At 42.6% G+C, this 24,993-nt stretch overlaps 1 protein-coding gene across 4 annotated transcripts; it reads left to right on the top strand.

Annotated features, from left to right (window-relative positions):
- The first annotated feature begins 1,849 nt into the window (after nucleotides 1-1,849).
- On the top strand, nucleotides 1,850-23,776 carry LOC135552333 (histone-lysine N-methyltransferase EHMT2-like). Of its 4 annotated transcripts, none has more exons than XM_064983895.1 (27): nucleotides 1,850-1,889; nucleotides 2,533-2,599; nucleotides 2,743-2,910; nucleotides 3,002-3,213; nucleotides 3,417-3,495; nucleotides 3,804-3,856; nucleotides 3,983-4,111; nucleotides 5,150-5,221; nucleotides 5,382-5,502; nucleotides 5,616-5,723; nucleotides 5,978-6,114; nucleotides 7,963-8,106; nucleotides 10,533-10,843; nucleotides 11,058-11,282; nucleotides 11,590-11,672; nucleotides 11,900-12,006; nucleotides 12,311-12,433; nucleotides 12,821-12,922; nucleotides 13,548-13,652; nucleotides 13,919-14,073; nucleotides 16,587-16,899; nucleotides 17,001-17,078; nucleotides 19,720-19,835; nucleotides 22,234-22,320; nucleotides 22,438-22,516; nucleotides 22,703-22,878; nucleotides 23,143-23,776. In XM_064983895.1, exons 1-27 carry the CDS (start codon nucleotides 1,863-1,865, stop codon nucleotides 23,321-23,323), a joined length of 3,558 nt encoding a protein of 1,185 aa, XP_064839967.1. In that variant the 5' UTR covers nucleotides 1,850-1,862; the 3' UTR covers nucleotides 23,324-23,776. The 4 variants fall into 4 exon arrangements, with proteins under 4 accessions (XP_064839967.1, XP_064839968.1, XP_064839969.1 ...); XM_064983896.1 differs by having other exon boundaries at nucleotides 3,801-3,856; nucleotides 5,619-5,723; XM_064983897.1 differs by having other exon boundaries at nucleotides 3,801-3,856; nucleotides 5,981-6,114.
- Nucleotides 23,777-24,993: the final 1,217 nt, after the last annotated feature.

The following is a 24,993-nucleotide window of genomic DNA, read 5'->3' as shown; positions in this document are numbered from 1 at the left end:
TGTAGACCTTGAATTAGGCATTTTGACTAGTGAATTCCACTCTGTATGTAGGCTTGTTATAGCCATTTGCGTTGCACAACGTTATCACACAGAGGCTATATCCATTTCAATAAAAGAGACAAAAAATATATTGATTAAGCCTTGGCTATAACCTGTCCTGAGCGAAATAGCCAAGGAGTCCCACATGGTCTAGACTATCTATAGCCTATTCTTATTGCCAGATCTGTTTTCCCTATCAGCCATTGCACATGCTTCTTCAACTATTTTGTTGAACACTTATTTTGAGGCGATATTTAGAGGCTTGTGAGATAGGGTCTCTGTTTAAGGGGAGCCCTATAATAAAAACAGTTATAAAACACAAATAGAATTCTAAAATGATTCTGCAAGACACCAGTACAATGCCTACTATCACACCCTGACCCTAGTTATCTTTGTTTTCTTTATTATTTTGGTTAGGTCAGGGTGTGACGAGGGTGGTATTTGTGTTTATATGTAGGTCTATGGTGGCCTGAATTGGTTCCCAATCAGAGACAGCTGTTTATCGTTGTCTCTGATTGGGGATCCTATTTAGGTTGCCATTTCCATTTTGGTTTTGTGGGTTATTGCATGTCAGCACTAGTTGTTTATAGTGTCACGGTTGTTTTTGTTAGTTTGTTTAAGTGTTCTGCATTTTAATAAAAGAAGAATGTATTCCAATCATGCTGCGGTCTCCTCGTTCCGACGGACGTGACACCTACAAGTTGAAGGCCTATTTTTTTTGGGGGGGGGGGTTAGGCCTACATTAAACATTGAATTATTAAAGTGATAAGCTAATGAACTTTGGGGAATGTAGATAATTTTGAATACACATGAATTTCAATAAACAAATGGATAAGACTGTTCTATTCTCATTGATTTAGTTCCTATTTCAACTGACTGGACTGAATGAAGGATGAATTAAATGTTCTATTATGTTGGTATGACGAGTTGCATGCTCTGCACTTTATTTGGCTATTAGGCAAATTAGGCCTACATGAGGGTATAATGACTCTATGACTGCATGCCTCCAGAAGGGGAGCTTTATATTAACCCCTCCTACAGAATATGATTTGGCAAGAGTGATGAAAGAAATATCAAAATAACCCCTCCTACAGAATATGATTTGGCAAGAGTGATGAAAGAAATATCAAAATATTTTGAGTGGCAAACATAATTCATAGATTCACCAAACATCTATTATTCTGTTTCATTATTCCTGGTATATAATACTGGTTATGATTGCAGACAGAGCCCAGAGAATGGGATGGCGCAAATTGAATTAGTCGTGCATGCATGGGGATATCCACGTCACCCAGAGATATGTTCATGCTGTAGAGGTACAACTAGCGAACTGAAATTTCACTGTTTTAGGCATAATACAGCTAGTGCTATCTAGACTTCCGCTGGCAAACAAATCCATTATATTAGCTACCGAACCGTTTGGTGTATATTTTTTTGTTTGTTGGTGAGATGAAACTGCCAAAACTATGAAAGGTATTATTGAACATCAGAATTGCAACACAAGATTTGCTCAAGTCTAAAATGTTGTTTGTAATCGTAACATGGTGTTTGTATGTTCACAGATGAAATTGAACGTTTACGTTCATGTTTCACGAATGGCTTATCTTACAATCCTAACAATTTAGGTATGGCTTTTCTTACGATCCGCACGTTCAACCTTTTGGCAGGAATCTGGCTCCATACTTTTCCAGTGCGCATCCCTTTTACGAGTTTGGCAAATTGACTTGGAACGAGTTCAGACAGCTCCGCCAATCAGTGAACCAAGGGGCGGAGAAAGGACGTTTACGCACACCACGTAAAATACGTCAAATTTTATTGGAAACATGTCGGCATCTGAGAAAACGTCCAAGGTAAAGAAATGTTAGCTTTATTTAGCTAACTAGCTACTTTACAATGGCTATGGACATAGCATATTTGCCAGTTACTCAATACCTTGAAGATGCATACCTGAAATGCGATCTTTACAAGCAAATTGTTTGTTGTTTTGCTATCAAAGTCTTGTTTCTTGCATTCTGCTAGCATAAAGGCAGCCCTCCTTGAACAATTAGCTAGCTAGCCACATAGCTAGAAAAGGGCTCTGAAATATTAGGTAAAGGGTCACAATTAAATATTAATCGCAAATATTCCTACATTTTGCAATGGGTTTTGTGGAGGTTGAGTGTCCAACATTTTCAGTGGTCCTAAAATGTTTCACATTCAACTTCAGTAGCCAGCTATTAGGCTCGTGCATACAATAGGAATAGTTTAATTTCTACTCGTGCGTGCATTTTCCAGTGTCACTCACAACAATGTCAACACAACCTCTGGAGGATATGGACAACACTTCTAACTTTTGTGGATATTAAAATCTGTCTCGTTACAGTTGCATTCATTCATTCAGTATATGATTTGGAATGTGATCTGCAACTTTTGCACATCAAATAAATTCAAAATTCTCCTTCATCTGCATGATATATGTGGCTCTGCTCTGGTATTTGGTTTCCCAAATGTTAGGAGTTGTCTGAAAGTGATGCATTGGAAACTGATCCTGAAGTGAGACTCTCAAGCCAGTCGGATGAAGGTATGGATTGAGAATGTATAGATTTAGACATATCTGACTATAATCATACATACAGACATATACACAACTTTTATAGAAACCCTGTTTCCATAAGCTGTGTATATGCTGTGCATATTGATGCAGAGGCTTTGAATGTTTCCTAGGTGATGCAAGTACCGACACAACAGTGGTTACCAAGGAGACCGAGCCCATGGGTGGGAGGCTGTCACAGGCGCTATTTCAGGAGATTCAGGGAGATGGTTTGAAAAACGGGGAGGAGAGCGAACGACTATCAACAACATCCTCTTCTGTGTCAGTCAGAACCCTTGCAGGTAAAGATTGATCTCTTTGTCAGTTCTTTCTCTCTCTTCCTTCGTTTTCATAATTTGGTTTAATCTATTCATTTGTTTATCCCCCCCACAGGACATGCAGCGAAGAGCCTTCCATCCACATCTTCCTCTTCAATCTCCTCCTCCACTTCCTCTCCTTCTGGCAGAGCAAAGATGAGTGTTTTTGGTCCTGGAAGTAAAGCTCTCCTGCCACCTCCCTCATCCTCCTCTCCGCCTCCTGTCCCTGTCCAGACAGTAAAGATACACCGTGCTCGCAAGACTATGAACAGACCTCCCCCAACACAGGTGAGTCTTCTAAGACGATGGCTGGTAGTAGCACTATATTTTTTAGAATAGGCACTTATACAGTGATATCAATCAAAAAAGGCATATCTTATGTTTGAGTTAGTATGTTGAAAATCAGAGTATTTTACCATTCGGAAGTAATTTTATTCCTGTCACATTATCCCCTTCATGACCATCTGATCCATTGAGTTGTTGCCTTTCAGATGAGGTGCATCGAGTCACCAATCGTGCCAGTCAACCCCACAGACCCCACGACCAGCTTCGCGACAGACAGTGATACTGGTCAATGTTGAAATATTCCATACATTTAGATTGACTTGAATGAAAGAGTTACCCATTTTGAATGTTATATCGTATTTGAGTGATGTTCTATTGATTCCCAGGGTAATTTCATGTGTATCTGAGCTATTCACTGTTTAAGCAGGCAGAAATATAGTCGGTACGATGTGTTTTTCCCCGAGAATCAGAAATGCACGAATATAATAGAACTTTTTAAATGGGTAAATCTTTTTTTAAATATTTGTATGTAAGATTACTTACTGTTGAGTTTCAATCCTGTCACGTTATTTTTATCTCTTACTTGGCAGCAGCAAAAAGGAGAAGGTTGGTCCAGGCAGAAAGCGCTATAGGCACAGAGCAGAAGGTAAAGACTGGGCAGGGGTGTGTCAGTGCTTTATTAGAGAATGAAGATAATGGTTGCTTATAATGGGTCTCATGCTGAGATATTAAGTAGTGACCCTGACCTAACTTTTTGTTACTTGAATTTCAGGCAGAGCTAGTACTCCGAGAGGCGGCGAGACGGCGTGACAGTTGGCTGGAGGATGCAGATGAGAACGAGTTTCTTCTCTATAACCCCTATGCAAGAGATGACACGGACCCAGCCTTCTCCGACTGCAAGGTCCGAGGCTAATTAACCCTTTAACAGGCAGCTCAAACAGGCGAGGTCCTTTTGACAACCAATTTTAAACTAAGTGTAACATATTTATTTTGTTAGGCATATTTTATCATCTCAACCAATGCCATTTAGTAAAATCATGTGGTTTTCATTATCGGACTGCCATGTTTTTTGAAACACATGTTCAAAGATGGTTGAAAACCAGGATGTGAACGTGAGCTAAACTGAACCTCATTTACCATAATTTTTGGTACTAATTGTATATAAAATGGGAAATTACAACACAAAATGTTATTTACCTCTAAAACATAAGTTAAGAATGATTAAATTACTATATTTTTTTGTTTAAAAAATATAATTTTTAGGAGCTCTTGAAAAATATGCTCTATTAAGCAGTTGAGTTGCCCATTTTAAAGGAATGATATTAAGTCAAAGCTTGTGACAATGGAAAGTGGAGAAATATTGTTATGGGATTTTTAGGCTGTTTAAATACAAAAACCTTTTCAAATCCATATCAGTATTCACTGTCTGCCTGTTATCTTCAATATTTTTCAGAATATCATTCAGTACATGTAATTGTACTGGTACTCTAAGCATATAAACTATAAATGCATACATGCATTCTAATATTCATATTTTGACACACAAATGTATTATTTTAATATTTGATTTCAAGTCCTCATTTAACTAGGCCAATCTTCCACTTATAAGTAAATGAAGCAGACATAATGTATCATTTGAGATTATTTAAAATTGTCTGCAAATTCCAATACAAAATTAGTATTGGGCAACCGGCTGGTTGAGATGTTTGTGATGCATTAATTATCGAAGTTTAAGTCATCCAAACACATTTTTCATATATGGTCTATACTGAGGCTAAATATAGATACAGTATTTAGCAGAAAAAATGTTTTTCTGATATTTTTCTCTTGGTGTAACAGTTAAAGGGTTATTGCTGAATAGCCACAGTTTTGAATAGATACAAGGAAACTGTATGTTGCTCCTTTTCCATATCTGTACCTTCCATTTTTCCTATTGCAGTCTGAAGATGGTGGACTAGAGGAAAGGCTACATGAAAGAGATGCAGATGCATCTGGTAACATGTCAGATCATGTGAGTAGTTTTACTGGTCCTATGTCAGAGTTGGAAGGTACAATCATTTACCAAGCAGTTTTAGGCAACATGTTTCATAAGATTCACTTGCTGGAACATCATTTTTATTTGGTCAAAGCATTATTTCTCTGCCGGTCAACCAAACCCTCTTTGTCCTCAGAGCTCAGAGTCGGACCCACAGAGGCAGGGCCAGAGGAACGAAGGGAGCAGTGATTCGCCATGGACTCGCCCAGGGCGAGGCAAAGGGAGAGAGAGAGCCGAAGGAGCAGAGGCAGGAAGAGGTGAGTGACAGGGAGATCTATTCATTTGTATAAATAGTCTTATCATCGCCACTATCATTATCATCACAGTGGCTATTTGATTGTAAATTATTAATGTCTGTTGTAACTTCCAGCAGTGTCGGCAGCAGCTACTTTTGGTGGATCCTGCGAGTACACAGAGGTTGCCTTGGGCTCCCTGGACATCGTGGCAACAGACAACCTAACACTCTCACCTCACCACGGTGGGTAGAATGTATTCGCACACAATACACAATCTGCAAGTCTTTATCAGTGGTCTCTCAGGGTCAAATCCTAGCTTGACGTATGCGTCCTGTAACTTTGACACAAATCTCCTATTAAGGTCTTGTGAACACATGATTTGCGTACATAACTAAAGCCACAATTTGGTTCTCAGTGAATAGCACTGATTATCTGCTACAGTGAGTAGTACCATATGACACCGATGAGGGAATGTCATATCTGCATGTCTGTGTAGAAGGCAGTGACGCTGGGGAGACGGAGCGTCTGGAGGAGCTGCCTCTGTGTAGCTGCAGGATGGAGGCACCACGCGTAGACAGCGCCAGCAGACAGCCCAACAGACTCTGCATGGCCACAGAGAGCGTGAACGGAGAGGTTTGTGTGTGGCTATGCACATGTAGACTCTGTGAAGCTGTGTTTTCCCTAGGATTTTTATCAGCAGTGGTGGCAAAGTTGGTGTGGAGGGGGGGCTCCGACTGCACATAAATCAAATCAAATGTATTTCTATAGCTCTTCTGACATCAGCTGATATCTCAAAGTGCTGAACAGAAACCCAGCCTCAAACCCCAAACAGCAAGCAATGCAGGTGTAGAAGCACGGTGGCTAGGAAAAACTCCCTAGAAAGGCCAAAACCTAGAGGGTGGCCAGTCTTCTTCTGGCTGTGCCGGGTGGAGATTATAACAGAGCATGGCCAAGATCTTCAAATGTTCATAAATGACCAGCATGGTCAAATAATAATACTCACAGTAGTTGTCGAGGGTGCAGCAAGTCAGCACCTCAGGATTAAATGTCAGTTGGCTTTTCATAGCCGATCATTAGGAGTATCTACCGCTCCTGCTATCTCTAGAGAGTTGAAAACAGCAGGTCTGGGACAGGTAGCCTTTCCGGTGAACAGGTCAGGGTTCCATAGCCACAGGCAGAACAGTTGAAACTGGAGCAGCAGCACGGCCAGGTGGATTGGGGACACCAAGGAGTCATTATGCCAAGTAGTCCTGAGGCATGGTCCTGGGGCTCAGGTCCTCCGAGAGAAAGAAAGAGAATTAGAGAGAGCATACTTGAATTCACACAGGACACCGGATAAGACCGGAGAAGTACTCCAGATATAACAAACTGACCCTAGCCCCCCGACACATAAACTACTGCAGCATAAATACTGGAGGCTGAGACGGGAGGGGTCAGGAGACACTGTGGCCCCATCCGATTATACCCCCGGACAGGGCCAAACAGGCCGGATATAACCCCACCCACTTCGCCAAAGCACAGCCCCCACACCACTAGAGGGATACCTTCAACCACCAATTTACCATCCTGAGACCGTGCTGAGTATAGCCCACAAAGATCTCCGCCACGGCACAACCCAGACAGGAAGATCACATCAGTGACTCAACCCACTCAAGTGACGCACCCCTCCTGGGGACGGCATGAAAGAGCACCAGTAAGCCAGTGACTCAGCCCCTGTAATAGTGTTAGAGGCAGAGAATCCCAGTGGAGAGAGGGGAACCGGCCAGGCAGAGACAACAAGGGCGGTTCGTTGCTCCAGAGCCTTTCCGTTCACCTTCACTCTCCTGGGCCAGACTACACTCAATCGTACGACCCACTGAAGAGATGAGTCTTCAGTAAAGACTTGAGATCGAGTCTGCGTCTCTCACATGGGTAGGCAATTTTGGGCTTCACCATGTTTCATTGAAATGTACAGCTGTGTGTCATCCGCATAGCAGTGAAAGTTAACATTATGTTTTCGAATGACATCACCAAGAGGTAAAATATATAGTGAAAACATAGTGGTCCTAAAACGGAACCTTGAGGAACACCGAAATTTACAGTTGATTTGTCAATAGATACAAAATGTTGCTGTTTTAAAGTTAATTTCCTACAATTCTGAACATTTTACTATGGCTTATGCTGTGTTCTTATGCTATCTAAGTGACTCAAACGTTATAACAAAATCAATGTCATGACATTTTTTTGAAATTTAGATTCTCCCTGACTGTCTAGTTTTTATTCTGGTGAATGTTAGTTCTCAAAGATGATATTATTAAAAAATATATAGCTCAATTTATCTATTGTATCATATCTTTGGGTGGGGCGGCAATTTTTTGAGAGTCGCTGCTAAAAGAATATAGGGGCAACACGGTAAGCTTTTCCATCTCATTTGGAATCAACAAATGACTATTTATTTCTCCTTTAAATTTTTCACTTTCCTCTCCCTCTTGTTTTTCGCAGCTGGTGGGCTGTACCAATATCATTCAGAAGGGGGAGACCATGCGGCCGTCCAGTCGGGTTTCCCTCATTGTACTGTGCGAAAACCATCGGTCACATATGGTCAAACATCACTGCTGCCCTGGATGTGGATACTTCTGTATCGCAGTAAGGTTTTGTGCCACCCCCACAATCAAACATACTATCTGATGTCAAAGAACTGGATAGGTGAAAAGAAATTCCAAGTAGACATAGGGCTGTGGCAGTCACAACATTTCGTCAGCTGGTGATTGTCAAGCAAATAACTGTCGGTCTCACGGTAATTGACTGTTAATTAACATAAACACATTTAGCATCTCCTGGTTTCCACACACCGCCGACAAGCCATTTAAAAAGTATAATAAATCCATGTAATATAGCCTACACCTTCACAATTAATCCATTATTTATTTTAGACAGGTTTAAAGAAGCATGTGATCTGGAGAAAATGTCTATTTCAGAAGAACAGAATAGCATACTCTGAGTTGTCCTGATGTGGCTATGCCATATGGCTGTGGCCTACACAAATTTATTTAGCAGGCAAGATTAGCTTATAATTCGCTGGAATTATAGTATTTTATAGTATGACGAATACAATTGAACAAAGCTGAAAAGGGAGTGCGCACATGCGGCTATTCTGTGTTGAGTGGTTAACAAAGAAATAGGTATTCCTATATGCTTAATTTAGTTTTTAATGTAACTTTAGTTGTTCTACAAACGTTGGGCTATATGTTTTGATTTTTTTATACATTGTAAGGCTACATGATGAGACGCTAATGATGATTTGAAAAAAGTTGCTTGAAAGGCATGAGCTCTGCTTTGTTTTTTTTGCGCAGGCTGTAAACACTCCACTAGTCTCTCATTCACAATTTGACTGTTCTTGATTCAGAATTTGATAATGCCTCGAATTTCACGGTGGCATCCCCTTTGGGTCCTTAATGCACCCTGCCATTTGTGGCCCGGCGTGCTGCGTTGTGCCCTTCACCCTGAGTGTGCTGTGCAATCCGAAGCACCTCTCACCCACATGGCTGTCACTGATCGGTTCTTTCTCACAGGCTACAAGTAAAGACTGACACATCGGGGACGCAACAGCGTGCGTCCTTATCCAATTCCAAAGTGAAGATATTTACTTTGTCAGCCAACAAGATGAGTAGGCCTAACGAACAGCAAAAGCACTAGCCTATGTCAATCTACTATCCCCCATAGTACAAAAGTTGACCTATTCTGTGCGAGAAATAAATATTCCAAACATAGTCTGGGACAGTTGTGGGATGCGATAGATCCCAAATGAATACAACCACTAGCATCAAAAAACCTTTATGCAATGTGGCTTATGCAAAAGATCAGAATGTTTAACTTAAAATGTTGATAAACTATTAGGCTATTTCTTCACATTATAAGCGCAGCAATGTGCACATGGTAGTAGGCTATAAGTGAGTATGTTCCATTAGCGGAAAACGGCATCATCAAAAGTGACTGCAAATGCAATTATACGTGTAATGCTTTTATTATAAGGGTGCTTTTTATGGTGAAAATTATCTTCCCCAAACTTGAAACTCACGCACTGCTTATGTATGCCAGTTATCCTCTACACCCCTTGAAAAGCAGATTAATGTGCTTACATTTCTGAAGTTATTTGGCCACTTTAGTTGTGATACAAATCTTATTAAAACATATAGGCTTATGGGCTAGGCTAAATGATGTGTGTGACAATGATTTGAAAAAGTCGCAAAAAAGGCATTGTTTCTTATACTGGGCTTATACTTCAGTGATACTATATAATTCACAAGTGATGGGCTAATATTGTCACCCATCAGACTGTTCTTGATTTAATCTTGGCTTTACATATACTAAATAATATGTGACATTTTTAATTTATTTAGAATGGAGCATTCTCATGCACCTGTATCGAAACCGGGGCAGCAGGAAAACATATGTCATCTATGCACTTAAATAGCCAATAGAGGATGCTTTTCCTCGTGGTTTATTTTTTTATGCCAGCCAGGTAGACTACAATTGTGCTTAATATGAGGAAAGTTGTGAAATAAACATAGTAGACCTCGCCTTGAGAAAACTGATGGGAACCTCCTCTTTTTAATAGAGGCCATCACTCTGTTTTCTCCTACAATTGCATAGCCAATAGAAATGCTGCGCAACATGAGCTCATGATTAGATTTGCATCGATGTCAAGAGTGATTAGAGGGACGATAGAGTGCGGAGTACCAGGCAGTAGGCAAGTTTGGTAGGCTAGTAATGAACAGCAGCATCATTAGAGTTTGGGAAGTCACAGTAATTAGGCTAAGCGGTCATGTGGAATTTGACTGCCTTCATGTCTCGTGTCCGCCATTGTGGCAGTAATACGGTCACCGCAACAGCCCTAAGTAGACAACCTCCAAATTGTATTCACCTTAGACCTAGCTTGTGTTTTCAAATCTGTAAAGATGGAGAGGAGACGGAGAGACTACTGCAGATACTTGAGATGCATTATAAGTCTGTGCGTGTACGGTATATGTTTCACGTGGCCTTACATCCCTCCCTCTCTCTGATTTTCCCAGGGCACCTTCCTAGAGTGCTGTCCGGACCAGCGCATCGCCCACCGCTTTCACCGGGGCTGTGTGACAGTGCTGGGGGCTGGCAGGGGCAGGGGCATGGGCACAGGCATGCTCTTCTGCCCCCACTGTGGTGAGGATGCCTCGGAGGCCCAAGAGGTCACCATCCCCCCCTCAGCATCCGTGGCCACTGTGGTCACCACTTCCGCCTCGTCCACCACCACACTGTCCCTCCCAGCCCCCATCCCCTCTGACCTCTCTCTGGTGGCCTCCACGTGGCCGCTGAAGAACGGGAAGAGGCCGGTGGGTCCTATCAGGTGAGGAGAAAGGGGGAGATAAAGATATGTGAAATGACTAAGTGTTGGCTGGAGTGCAATAATTGGGTGATTTTGCTCTACTTGTTTTGTATTTGTGGATAATTGATTGATTTCAGCTTGTGCCTGTGGTTCTATTGTTTGATAACTCGTATGGAAATAATGGTCGTTGCAGCCTTTTTTTACTCCCTCTCTCTTTGTCTTTTTGATCTGTCAGTGCGAGGATGCGTGGGGTGGTAAAGAGAGACAAGGATCAGCGCCCCCCCCAAGCCGCTCTGGCAGCAGGGACTGTCAACGCAGCCCCCCCAGGCGAGGGGGGAGTGGACAGTGTGGGACCCTCCCTCTGTCTGCCCAATGGGAAGCCAGTCTGTCCCAGTGCACTTCCCCCCGGGCCCAGTAGGGCGGCGCTGCAGAAAGCCATTCTCACCCAGGACACTGAGAAGTGAGACAAAATAATAAAATATATTAATAATAGTCTAAGTCTTATAGAATAGAGTTATCTGTTGCAAATCAATGATTGATGGGAATTGTTTACGGCTAGACTTGGGTCTTGTTTGAATGCTTTGAAAATACATCTATCTTTCCTCCTTTTGTTGAAATTCAAAATTTGCTGAACTGACTGAATTGTGGAAAGCTATGTAGGGGAAATGTATTTAATGGTGTTGGATCCAGTGATTAGTCCAAGGAATAGGAATGAGGGAGAGATAGGAGCTGTTCTCACGTGGTGATTCTTGGTTGTGATTGGTCAGGAGGAAGAAGCTGAGGTTCCACCCCCGCCAGCTCTATCCAGCTGCCAAGCAGGGTGAGGTGCAGAGGGTTCTGCTCATGCTCAGTAAGTGTCATAAGGAGTCCTTTGTTCGTATTTTACTGTTCGATTAAATAGACATTCCTGATCTGATTGCATATTTTGTCTAAAGTGGCTTGCTCTCATCGCTCCTTCATCTGCTCTGGAAACACTTGTTGTCCACTGTTCTTTCACATAAATGAAGGAATGAGACGATATTGACCCCTACTGCTGCTAATAACCCCTGAACTCCACTTACTCTCTGTTTGGTTCAGTGGAGGGCATAGACCCAGCCTACCAGGCTGACTCCCAGAACAGACGCTGTGCTCTCCACGTTGCCGCCCAGAGAGGCCTGCTGGAGGTCTGCTACATGCTGGTGCAGGTGAACAACTTTTGCACTTCAATCAATACAACTGGGTAATATTCATTAGGCTCCAAACTGAAGAAAACCGATTGAATCAGGGAGGGACTACCTGAACTTGTCCAATAAGAAATGCTTGCTTACATTTTCTGTTGCGAATGTTTTGCTACGGTGTGCCCAAATAACTACAAGCCTGGTCTTTATTTTCATGTTCAATGATAGAAGTGACTCCTTTTACTCTCATTCCCCCCAAAATGGATCAGTGTGTCACTCATACAATTATTATTCACCAGAGTGCTCAAATAATTTTCTTGTCTATTTACAGGCAGGTGCTAAACTGGACATCCAAGACAAATCCATGAGGACCCCTCTCCTGGAGGCCATCGTCAACAACCATGTGGAGGTGACCAGGTACCTGGTCCAGAGTGGAGCCTGCGTCTATCACATTGTGAGTGCCTGGTAAACAGCCCCTACACCAAAGCTGGTCAGCAAACACTAATAGCGGCTCTAGAACATGAGCCGTAAAGGATTTAAATCTGAAAGAATTTGATCATCACCTTGAGTCACCTCAGAAGTCAACAGTAGGATCTATTATAGAGTAACTGGAGCTCGGACCTGTAAGTGGCACGTTAATACAATCTTGATTGCAATCAAATTCTCACCTTCTGACAATATTAAAATGTGAAGATTATCTTTTTTCTAATTCACCTCTCCTATTGGCTTTTCCTCTCTTTGCCCCCCCTCCAACTATTCTGTTTTTTCCATTTTCTTTCTCTTTTTCCTCTCTCTCTTTTCCTCTTCCCTCTCCCCTCTCTTCTCCTCCTCTGCTCTCCAGGAAGAAGATGGCTACACTGGTCTCCACCACGCTGCCAAACTGGGCAGTCTGGACATTGTCACCCTTTTGTTGGAGACGGGACAGGTGGACATCAACGCACAGGTGGGGAAGAGCGAGAGAGGAACACTCTTGGGCTCTAAGACAGGGTAGCAACAACCAATAAGTCAGTGTGTGTTTTATCAGTCTGTGACACTCTTTGTCGACTGCGTACTTCACACTGCATCATGTCCAATGATCACATGGTCTGTTTTCTGAGAAGTGCTTGTTTTTGCTGCTAATTAAACATCTTTATTTCGATTGACTATGCATGCGCAGATGAATATAATTCTCTTTATTTGATATTAAGTTGTAAACTTCTGTTTTTATTTTATTTTTACAAATCTATCCCTGTGTATATTATGTGGGTCTCTGCAGTGTAGTACCCCTTCACTCTGCGTAGCACTAACACCCTCCTTTGTAGGTATAGTAATCATTCAATGTACTCAATAACAGATACTGTATCATGTGTCACTTGGCAATGCTAGTTACCTGTAGTTCTTAATTAGTCAATAGACAGAGTTAACTATTACCACCAGAATAAACATGTATGTTTAATCTATCTTCCAGTCCCATGTATCATTTCTCGTGGTATTGAACCATAGCACTTGTGTTAGGCATTTGGCTTGAGTACCACTGTATAGTCCAGTCCCCTAACCCTCTGAGTCAATGTATTGTATTCCCCTCTCAGGATAGTGGAGGCTGGACTCCTATCATCTGGGCTGCAGAGCACAAGCACATCAAGGTCATCAGAGCACTGCTTAACAGGGGGGCTGACGTCACCCTCAAAGACAAGGTTAGGCTTTCTGTCCTGGTTATAACACCGTATGGGCATACGATGGCCAATCTGATTTTGAAGGAGGATGTGGAGGATTTATTAGGCACGGCAAGTCACAAATCCTTGAAACGACAGCATTTGCTTCTTCATACTTGATTTATTGAAGGTAGAGGTCAATTTGGTTGTAAGTACTCCAATCCATACATTTTCTTTATATCCATTCATTTATTGTGATGTAAGTCCCTCTGGGATGATACAAATAATCTTCTTGCTCTCTCTATTAGGAGATGAACGCGTGTCTCCACTGGGCGTCCTTCGCAGGCTGTGTGACGATAGCAGAGATGGTGCTGAACGCCGGCTGCCCGCTGTCTTCTGTCAACATGCACGGGGACACTCCCCTACACATCGCTTCCAGGGAGGGCTTCCTCGATTGTGTAACGTGAGTAGACCAATACCCTGTCAATCGCATCCATCGGTCACTCCTATGGCTGTTACGGTGACTGTATTACCGCCACGCTGGCGGTCACGAGTCATGATGCCAGTCGAATTCCATGTGACCGTTTAGTCACGGTAATTAAGCCTCTCCAAGATCTGATGCTGCTGATGGTCATTAGTAGCCTACCAAACTTGCTAACTGCCTGGTACTCAGTACTCTATTGTCCCTCTAATCACTCTGACATCAATGCAAATCACACATCACACTATCACTTGTGAATGATGACCAGCTTAAGGCAAACAGCTCATGCTTTTTTAGTAACTTTTTCAAATCATAGTTGCATACCTCTTGTAGCCTAGCCCATAGCCTATATTTTTTGGTAAAGTTTATTGCAACTAAAGTGGCCAATTTAACTTCTTAAAATTAAGCACATTAGGCTCTACACCCACTGTAAAGCGGATTATCTGGCAAATATAAGCAGTGCGTGAGTTTCAAGTTTGGGGAAGATTATTTGCCCCATAAAAATGCGACTTCTTATAATAAACGCATTACATGCTTAATTGCCTTTGCAATCATTTTTGATAATGGTGGTTTTCTGCTAATGGAACATTTGCGCTTATAGCCAACTGCCGTGTGCGCTTTGCTGCGCTTATAATGTGATAGCCTAATAGTTTATCAATTTATTATTTTTATTTTTCACCCCTTTTTTTTCTCCCCAATTTCGTGGTATCCAATTGGTAGTAGTTACAGGCTTGTCTCATCGCTGCAACTCCCGTACGGACTCGGGAGAGGCGACAGTCGAGAGCCATGCGTCCTCCAAAACACAACACAACCCAACCAAGCCGCACTGCTTCTTGACACAATGCTCATCCAACCCGGAAGCACCGTACACCTGGCGACTGCGTCAGCGTGCACTGCGCCCGGCCCGCCGCAGGAGTCGCTCGTGTTTGATGAGACAAGGATATCCCTGCCGGCCAAACCCCCTCTAACCTGGACGATGCTGGGCCAATTGTGCGCCGCCCCATGGGCCTCCCGGTCATGGCCGGCTGCGACAGAGCCTGGACTCGAACACAGAATCTTTAGTGGCACAGATAGCACTGCAGTGCCTTAGACCACTGCACCACTAGGGAGGCTGCAATTAACATTTTAAGATCAACGTTCTCATCTGTTGGGTCAGGCTCCATGCTTAAAACAGTTTTTTTTATGCTAGTGGTTGTATTAATTTGGGATCTATCGCATCCCACAACTGACCCCGGACTATGTTTAAAATATTTATTTATTGCACTGAATAGAATAGGTCAACTTTTGTACTAGGTTGACATAGGCTAGTGGTTTTTGCTGTTTGTTAGGCCTGCTAATGTTGACTGACAAAAGTAAATGTGGACAGTTATTCCGATATCTTCAATATGCGCCTCGGAATTGGATAAGGACTTGCGCAGTTAAGTCCCCAATGTGTCTGTCTTCATTTGTAGCCTGTGAGAACGACCTGATCATGTGACTAAGAGCCATGTGAGTGAGAGACGCTTTGGCATGCTGCGGGGAGAAGGGAATTATAATTATTATATTCAGCCAAAGGGCACAACGGCCACAGGCCACAAAAGGCATGGATTTATTTTAGGGGGATTATAGCCATACAGCTGGGAAATTTGAGGCATTATCAAGTGCTTGTCAAATTGTGAGTGAGAGACTGATGAAGTGTGTACAGCCTGTGCAAAAAAACAAGGCAGAGCTCATGCCTTTCATGCAACTTTTTTCAAATCATCATTAGTTACATCATGCAGCCTTGGAATGTATTAAACATCAAAACATATAGGCCAACATTTGTATAACAACTAAAGTTACATATTTAACTCTAAATTAAGCATAGCCAGATCAGGGCCTAACGCAAAGATACACTGTTATGCTATTCTGTTCTTCGGAAAAAACAATTTTCTTTAGACCTGTCTAAAATAAATCATCTATTTTTTTTATTTGACCTTTAGGCAAGTCGGTTAAGAACAAATTCTTATTTACAATGACTGCTTAGGAACAGTGGGTTAACTGCCTTGTTCAGATGCAGAATGACAGATTTTTACCTTGTCAGCACGGGAATTCGAACGAGAAACTTTTCGGTTACTGGCCCAACGCTCTAACCACTAGGCTACCTGCCGCTTTTAATTGTGATGGTGTAGGCTATATTACATGGATTTATTAGACTTTTTAATATATAGATGTTCGAAAGTTCTGCATCAGCTTGTAGGCTGTGTGTGGAAGCCAGGTGATGCTAAATGTGTTTTGTTAATTAATGGTCAATTACTGTGAGACCAGCAGTTATTTTCTTGACAATCACTGGCTGACTGCTACAGTCCGAGTCACTCCTATAGTCTGGTAATTTCGAATAGAAGGAATTTGTCCATAGGTATTGATCTAAAGTCATTTGAGCATTTTGCGCCCATGATGGTTGTAAGGATATGGGAAGGGTAATCTGTGCCTAACGGCAACTTTAACACCTTTGTTTGCTTATTCCCTCTCTACAGGCTCTTCCTTTCTAGGGGGGCAGACATCGACATCATGAACAGGGAAGGGGACACCCCTCTTTCTCTGGCGCGTTCCGATTCGCCCGTCTGGGTGTCACTCCAGATAAACAGGAAGCTGCGGAGGGGGATAGCCAATCGTATGCTTCGTACAGAGAAGATCATCAGCAGTGACGTAGCCCAGGGGTATGAGAACGTGCCTATCCCCTGTGTGAACGCAGTGGATGATGAGGGATGTCCCTCAGACTACAAGTATGTTTCTGAGAACTGTGAGACTTCAGCCATGAACATCGACCGCAACATCACACACTTACAGGTACATACAGTAACACCACACACCTTTAGATGATACACATGATAATTATCATTGATCATACATGCATCTTGCCTTTCTATAAATCTATGTCTGTCCCTCAGCACTGCAGCTGCACAGAGGACTGCTCCTCCAGCAACTGTCTGTGTGGACAGCTCAGTATCCGCTGCTGGTACGACAAGGTTAGTGACTAATTATTTATTTTATATCCCACTTTATTTGGATATAAAAGTATTCAGCCATTCTAGCTGTGAACTTTGGTGTGAAAGTTTATATTTGATTAAGGAAACTGATAAGAACTAGAACCTTGTAAATATCCTGGGTTTTCAGAGAGAGTTTGCTCTCATTTTTCAAATTTCAGATATTATTGAACTGTGGATCTGTCTCTGTCTGTACGCTCGTACATTAGTCACACGCGGTATCTGACAGCATGGGCCTGACTTTGACGAAACTTTGAATGATGCGTCTTCCCACAGAGATCTGTAATTTACAAAATGACACAGATTGGCCAGATGGTGGGGCTATAACAAGAGATTGAAAAGGCTAACTTTTAAAGGTCACGCCCCCTTATTCTGTTTGAACTAAAGTCATGAAATTCAGTACATAGGTCCCTCTCCTCACAAGGAGCACATTTGCCTCAGGGACCCATATGGTCTGCCATTTTTGAATTTTGTGAAAATTCTTAAACGCTACTCTTCTGGCACTGAATGACCGATCTGCACGAAACTTGATACACTACACAACCAAAAGTATGTGGACACATGATTTTGGAATGAGATTTGACGAGCATGAGTGTTCATATAGTTGGTCCCCCTTTTCTGCTGTAACAGCCTCCCCACTTCTGGGAAGGCTTTCCACTAGATGTTGGAACATTGCTGTGGGGAATTTCTTCCATTCATCCACGAGCATTAGTGAGGTCAGGCACTGATGTTGGGCGATTACGCCTGGCTTGCAGTCGGCGTTCCAATTCATCCTAAAAGTGTTCGATGGGGTTGAGGTCAGGGCTCTGTGCAGGCCAGTCAAGTTCTTCCATATAGCTCGCAACAAACCATTTCTGTATGGACCTCGCTTCGTGCACTGGGGCATTGTCATGCTGAAACAGGAAAGGGCCTTCCCCAAACTTTTGCCACAAAGTTGCAAGCACAGATTCATCTGAAATATCATTGTATGCTGTAGCGTTAAGATTTCCCTTCAATGGAACCAAGGGGCCTAGCCCGAACCATGAAAAACAGCCTTGACCATTATTCCTCCTCCACCAAACTTTACAGTTGGCACTATGTATTGGAGCAGGTAGCGTTCTCCTGGCATCTGCCAAATCCAGATGCGTCCATCAGACTTCCAAATGGTGAAACGTGATCCATCACTCCAGAGATCACGTTTCCACTGCTTCAGAGTCCAATGGTGGCGAGCTTTACACCACTCCAGCCGACAATTGGCATTGTGCATGATCTTAGGCTTGTGTGTGGCTGCTCAGCTATGGAAACCCATTTCATGAAGCTCACGACGAATAGTTATTGTGCAGACGATGCTTCCAGAGGCAGCTTGGAACTTGCGAGTGAGTGTAGTAACCGAGGACAGATGACTTTTACATCCTACGCACTTCAGCACTCGGCGGTCCCGTTCTGGCCTGTGTGGCCTAGCACTTTGCGGCTTAGCCATTGTTGGTCCTAGACGCTTCCACTTCACAATAACAGCACTTACAGTTGACCAGGACAGCTCTAGCAGGGCAGAAATTTGACAAACTCACTTGTTGTAAAGGTGGCAGTGCCATGTTGAAAGTCACTGAACTCTTCAGTAAGGCCGTTCTACTGCCAATGTTTGTCTATGGAGATTGCATGGCTGTGTGCTCGATTTTATACAGCTGTCAGCAACAGGTCTGGCTGAAATAGCTGAATCCACTAATTGGAAGGGGTGTCCACATACGCTATATATACAAAAGTATGTGGCCTCCATTGACAAAGGTCTCACAATGCATTTAAAAAATTTTTTTTTTTAGAGTACCTAAAACAACATGGCTGCTATGGACCAATAAACATTCACATGAGCGTGGCCTGGCACACAAATGCATATAAATCATTCATAGGATATTCGTATTGTAACACAATTTAGTATAAGTTGCGAACACTGTCAACATGTGCACGAGCATTCTTATAGACCATATGGTGGCTCTTTAACGGACACATGTTTCTCTCTTGATCTGTTTGACTCAGTGCTGAAATTTGTGTCACATGCTCAGGGTTATGAGTCTAGCTAACCCACGTGATGTTTCAGACACCACTTTATTTTTTAACAGAACTTGGGTGAATGATGTGTCTTGCCATAGACATCTGGTATTTACAAAACTACACTGATTGGCCCAAGGGGGGCACTGCATTATTATTTTATTTACTTTCCAAGCGGAAACCAAGCCATCTCTAGAAAGATTGGCGAGGTAATTTGGGGGGCTCTGTCCTTTTTGTCTTTAGTTTATTTCTAATTTCACGGTGGAAAGCTAAAACATAATTTTTGTCCCCTACAATAATCATTGGGGGGACTATGGATCTGTCTCCGTACGTACGGGAGTCACACACCAATATCTGACACCACTGGCCTGATTTTGACAAACATGGGTGAATGATGTGTCTTGCCATAGAGATCTGGCATTTATAAAATTGCACTGAGATGCCCAAGTGGGGCGCGAGAGTGAGCTTAATTTGTTTTCACTAATTGTCCCAAGGGGGGACACTACCATTTGGGGGGGACATGTTTATAGTTGTTTTTAAGTATCGAGTTTGTCTTTCACCTAACATAAGATACTGACAATGTGTTTTCTGTGTTTACCAGGACCACCGGTTGCTCCAGGAGTTCAATAAGATCGAACCGCCTCTCATATTTGAATGTAACCTGGCTTGCTCCTGCTACCGCACCTGCAAGAACAGAGTGGTGCAGGCGGGAATCAAGTAAGAGCTGTTACTACACCACTGTACACTTTGAAATCAAATTAGAACTATTTTAGATACAGTGCCTTCAGAAATTATTCATACCTCGTGACTTATTCCACATTTTGTTGTTACAGCCGGGATTCAAAATGGATTAAATACTTTTTTTTCTCACCAATGTACACACACTACCCCATCATTGAAAATGAAATACGGTTATCTAATTTACATAAGTATTCACACCCCTGAGTTTGGCAGCGATTACAGCTGTGAGTCTTTCTTGGTAAGTAGGAGCTTTCCACACCTGGATTGTACATTTGCCCATTTATTATTTTCAAAGTTCTTCAAGCTCTGGTGATAACACCTTTTTAATCGTCTTGGGTATGTCTGTATCAGCTTGGCACATCTGGATTTGGAGATTTTCTCCCATTCTTCCTCGCAGAACTTCTCAAGCTCTGTTAAATTAGATGGGGAGTGGCCTCCCGAGTGGCGCAGTGTTCTAAGGCACTGGCATTGCAGCGCCAGAGGAGTTACTACAGAACTGGGTTCATTACTGGGCTGTGCCACAACTGGCCGTGGCCGGGAGTCCCATAGGATGGCGCACAATTGGCCCAGCGTCATCCGGATTAGGGGAGGGTGCCTGTGGGCTGACCCCGGTCGCCAGTTGAATGGTGTTTCCTCCGACACATTGGTGCGGCTGGTTAAGCTGGCGGGTGTTTAGGAGCGCGGTGAGGCGGGTCATATTTCGGAGAACGCATGACTCCACCTTCACCTCTTGCCAAGCCTGTTGGGGAGTTGCAGCGGTCAGACGAAATATAATAAATAAAATTAAAAATATTTAAACAACATTTGATGGGGAGTGGCGGTGAACAGCAATCTTCAAGTCTTTCCACAGATTTTCAATGGGATTCAAGTCTGGGCTTTGGCAGGGAAACTCAAGGACTTTCTTGTTCAGATGCAATTGCAGTGTTTCTTTGGCTTTATGGTTGGGGTTCCTGTTGGAACGTAGATCTTTGCTCAAGTCGAATGTCATTTGCACTCTGAAGCAGGTTCTCATCAAGGATTTGGCTCCATTCATTGTTCCCTCTCTCCTTACCAGTCTCCCAGTCCCTTCTGCTGAAAAACATCCCCATAGCATGATGATGCCACCACCATGCTTCACAGTAGGGATGGTGTTAGACGGGTGATGAGCTGTGCCTGGTTTTCTACAGACATAGAGCTTTGCGACAACAGTTAGATTTGTCTCATCAGATCACAGAATCTTTTGCCTTATGATCTGAGTCGTTCACGTGCCTTTTTGCAAACTCCAGGTGTGCTGTCTTGTGCATTTTTCTCAGGAGTGGCTTCCGTTTGGTCACTCTCCCATAAAGCCAAGATTGGGGAAGTGCTGTAGACAACTCTGTAGTTCTGTCAGTGGTCATTGGGTTCTTGGTCACCTCTCTGACCAAGGTACTTCTTGCCCGGTTGCTCGGTTTGATCGGACGAGACATATAACCCTATCTTGGAGATCTACGGACAGTTCCTTGGACTTCATGGTATAGTTTGTTGTATAGATAGGTATGTTTCTAAATCGGGTCCAAAAAATTCAATTGGCCACAGGTGTACTCCAATCAAGTTCTAGTGACATCTCAAGGAGGATCTAAGGAAATTGGATGCACCTGAGCTCAGTTTTGAGTGTCATGGCCAAGGGGTGTGTGAATACTTTTGTAAATTAGATATTTCTATAATTTAATTTAATACATTTTCAAAATATCTCTGAACCTGTTTTCACTTTGTCATTAAAGGGTATTGTGTGAAGATGGGTGAGGGGGAATAAAACATTTTTTATCCATTTTGAATTCAGGATGTAACAACGTGGAATAAGTCAAGGGGTCTGAATACTTTCTGAAGGCACTATGACTACCCTCATCTCTTACTCAAACACATTTTTTTGGTTTATCTCTGCAGACCTTATGAAAGGGTTTCACAAACGCTGCCCTGGGGGACCCAAAGGGGTGCACGTTTAGTTTTTTGCCCTAGCACTATACAGGTGATTTTTAAATAACCAACTAATCAAGCTTTGATTTATTTGAATCAGCGGTGTAATGCTAGGGCAAAAAACTAAACGTGCACCCCTTTGGGTCCCCTGGACTGAGTTTGGGTAATGCTGCTTCATGACATTGTCTGCTGTTGTGGTCGACATTTACATTGTCCCGTGTAGCTCACTCAGTTTGTAGGGCATGACGCATTCAATGCCTGGGTTGTGAGTTCGATTCCCACAGGGGTCCAGTGTGAAAATGTATACGCACTCTAGTATGAAAAATGTAAGCACTTTCTACTGTAAGTCACTCTGGATAAGAGTGTCTGCTAAATGACTCAAATGTTAATCTTACTGTCTGTGTCCTGGTACAATCTCACTTGTATACTTTCTCGGTCTTAGGGTGCGTCTCCAGTTGTACCGAACAGAGAAGATGGGATGGGGAGTTCGGGCTCTACAGGACATTCCCCAAGGCAGCTTCATCTGCGAGTAAGTGTGTGTATGGTTATTTAAAGGAAATTAGTATGATTAGCCAATCTAATGTGTCTTGCCAGTTCTATCAATTAGTTAATTGTCTTGTTGGAAGTAACATTTCTATCCACACAGATATGTAGGAGAACTGATCTCTGATGCAGAGGCAGATGTAAGGGAAGATGACTCCTACCTCTTTGACCTGGACAACAAGGTACCTCATCTGTTTTCTCTCATAGGCATTACACATGAAAAAAAAAATACATGAAATTGTATTTATCACATGCACTGAATACAACAGGTTTTGATTTACTGTCATTTAGACACAAGTTTAAACAGACCTGATTTACCAATGCAAGTAAGTGCATCACCATCCCTCTCTCTCTCCTTCCCTCTAAAGGACGGGGAGGTGTACTGCATAGATGCCCGTTACTACGGTAACATCAGCCGATTCATCAACCACCTGTGCGACCCCAACATCATCCCAGTGCGGGTGTTCATGCTGCACCAGGACCTGCGCTTCCCCCGCATCGCCTTCTTCAGCTCCCGAGACATACTGACAGGACAGGAGCTTGGGTGAGAGGATTCACCCCCACCCACGATCTGAGCCACAGACACAAAATGGACGCCCAGTGGAGTGGTGTTGATGCTGCCTTTGGAAAGCAGAGTGGAACTTGATTTGGCACTACTTTTTCAGTAACCGTAGCATCTATTCCATGTATCACTTCTCTTGCACCAGAAATAAAATTGCCTGAGTATATTGTTTATTCCACTGATTTATGATATTGACGTACATTGATTAAATTCCCAGCCTAGAATTAAAATGTTCTGTTTGCACAGGTTTGATTATGGAGACCGCTTCTGGGACATCAAGAGTAAATACTTCACCTGCCAGTGTGGATCAGAGAAATGCAAACACTCAGCGGAGGCCATCGCCTTGGAGCAGAGCAGGCTCGCTCGACTGGAGACCTGCCCAGAATTGGATACTGACCCTGGGCTTGCCATGCTAGGAAACTTCTAGGCTTCCCCTGCGGCTTGGTGCATGTATTTCTCCGTTTCTACACTCACTCTTACATTTCGTATGAATTTGTGCAGTTATTGTTTGTGTGGTAATCGAGCCTTAACTTTGTCCACGTATCTGATATAAATGACTGAAAAAGGTGTCTTCTGTGTAAGACCCATACGTACAGTATTTTTTTAAACTATAATATTGCTATGCCTCTTTGCCATGAGACATCAGTGGCACTACAGCATGCTATGAAATGCCAGTTACGCTCACCACATGCTGTGCCAAATACATACTGAACAATTCATTTCACAGTACTCTACCATGATACTGTCTACTTGTTAAGTAATTGAAAAAGTTACCGACAGCTGACTTCCGAGTAGTATTGAAGTCTGCTTTTATACAAAATGTACGTTGTTTTGTCATTTATTACAATCAATTAAACTTTTACAAATGGATCCACTGTCATTTGTTTCAGTGTTGCTTTTCCTACAACTCAATGAATATCAAGCAGCCCAGACACACCAGAGAATGTGGTTCCAATTTTGGCATAGATTGCTAAAACGTTTTAGTGATTTAATGTAACATTCCATTTGTGTCTGTGTTTGAACCTTAATCTGGTCTTTGACAGAGTTCCTGGGACTTGTTGAATAGTTAACTATTCAACCATGCTTTCCTTCCCCAGGCCCAATTCATGGTTATTGCTATCTTCTACAACTCATGATGGGAAAGGGAGCATGAGCTCTGCTTTTATAACATATTCAGTAATACTGACAGAAAAAGAAGGCTGTCAAATTGACTTATGTTAATCACTATCTGTTTGGGTTGTGCCAGGTTTCATGTTGTGAACTGAAGAACATGGGTGAGACATTAAACATTTCCAAAGCAATAAGGAAGGGCTCTTCATGTGATGATAGGAAAAGTCACTCCCTCAAATCTAAATAAAATGTTTTTGTACAGTGGCAAGAAATGTGAACCCTTTGGAATTACTTGGACTTCCTCATTGTCTGTTGTGACTTACAATTTGATCTGATCTTAATCTATGACCATTCAGTCTGCTTAAACTAATAACACACCTTGTGAACATTCAGTGTAGGGTGGAAAAAGTATGTGAACCCTTGGTTTTAATAACTGGTTGACCCTACTTTGGCAGCAATAACCTCAACCAAAAGTTTTCTGTAGTTGTGGATCAGACCTGCACAACAGTCAGGAGGAATTTTGGACCATTCTTCTCTGCAAAACTTTAAGGACTGACTGGGCCACTCCAGAAGACCATATTTTCCTTTCTGTTGATTTACTTCTGTGTTGTGAGGAGTTGTCCTGTTGAGCTTCAATTGGTGGACCGAGCCTTACATTCTCCTGCAAAATGTCTTGATAAACTTGGGAATTCATTTTTCTGTCAGAGCAAGCTGTCCAGTTCCTGAGGCAGCAAAAAAGCTTCAAACCATGATGTTCCCTTCACCATACTTTACAGTTGGGATGATGTTGGTGTGCTGTGCCTTTTTATTCTCCACACATGGTGTTTTGTGTTCCAAACAACTCAACTTAGTTTAATCTTTCCACAGAATATTTTGCCAGTAGCGCTGTGGAACATCCAGATGCTCTTTTGCGAACTTCAGACTTCCTCCCATGAACACCATTCTTGTTAAGTGTTTTACATATCGCAGACTCAGATGTTGGCATGT

Source organism: Oncorhynchus masou, chromosome 13 (genome assembly GCF_036934945.1).
Source record: "Oncorhynchus masou masou isolate Uvic2021 chromosome 13, UVic_Omas_1.1, whole genome shotgun sequence".
NCBI classification, from domain to species: Eukaryota; Metazoa; Chordata; class Actinopteri; order Salmoniformes; family Salmonidae; genus Oncorhynchus; species Oncorhynchus masou.
Note: the sequence above shows the minus strand (reverse complement) of the source record. Positions and strands in the feature narration are given on the sequence as shown.

Bases quoted from the DNA above. Each gene is read 5' to 3' on its own strand.
- LOC135552333 (XM_064983894.1), top strand. From the start codon at position 1,863: ATGTCGGCATCTGAGAAAACGTCCAAG. The intron at 3,496-3,800 runs GTCAATGTTGAA...CTTACTTGGCAG, and splicing joins CGCGACAGACAGTGATACTG to CAGCAAAAAGGAGAAGGTTG. The intron at 11,673-11,899 runs GTAAGTGTCATA...TGTTTGGTTCAG, and splicing joins GAGGGTTCTGCTCATGCTCA to TGGAGGGCATAGACCCAGCC.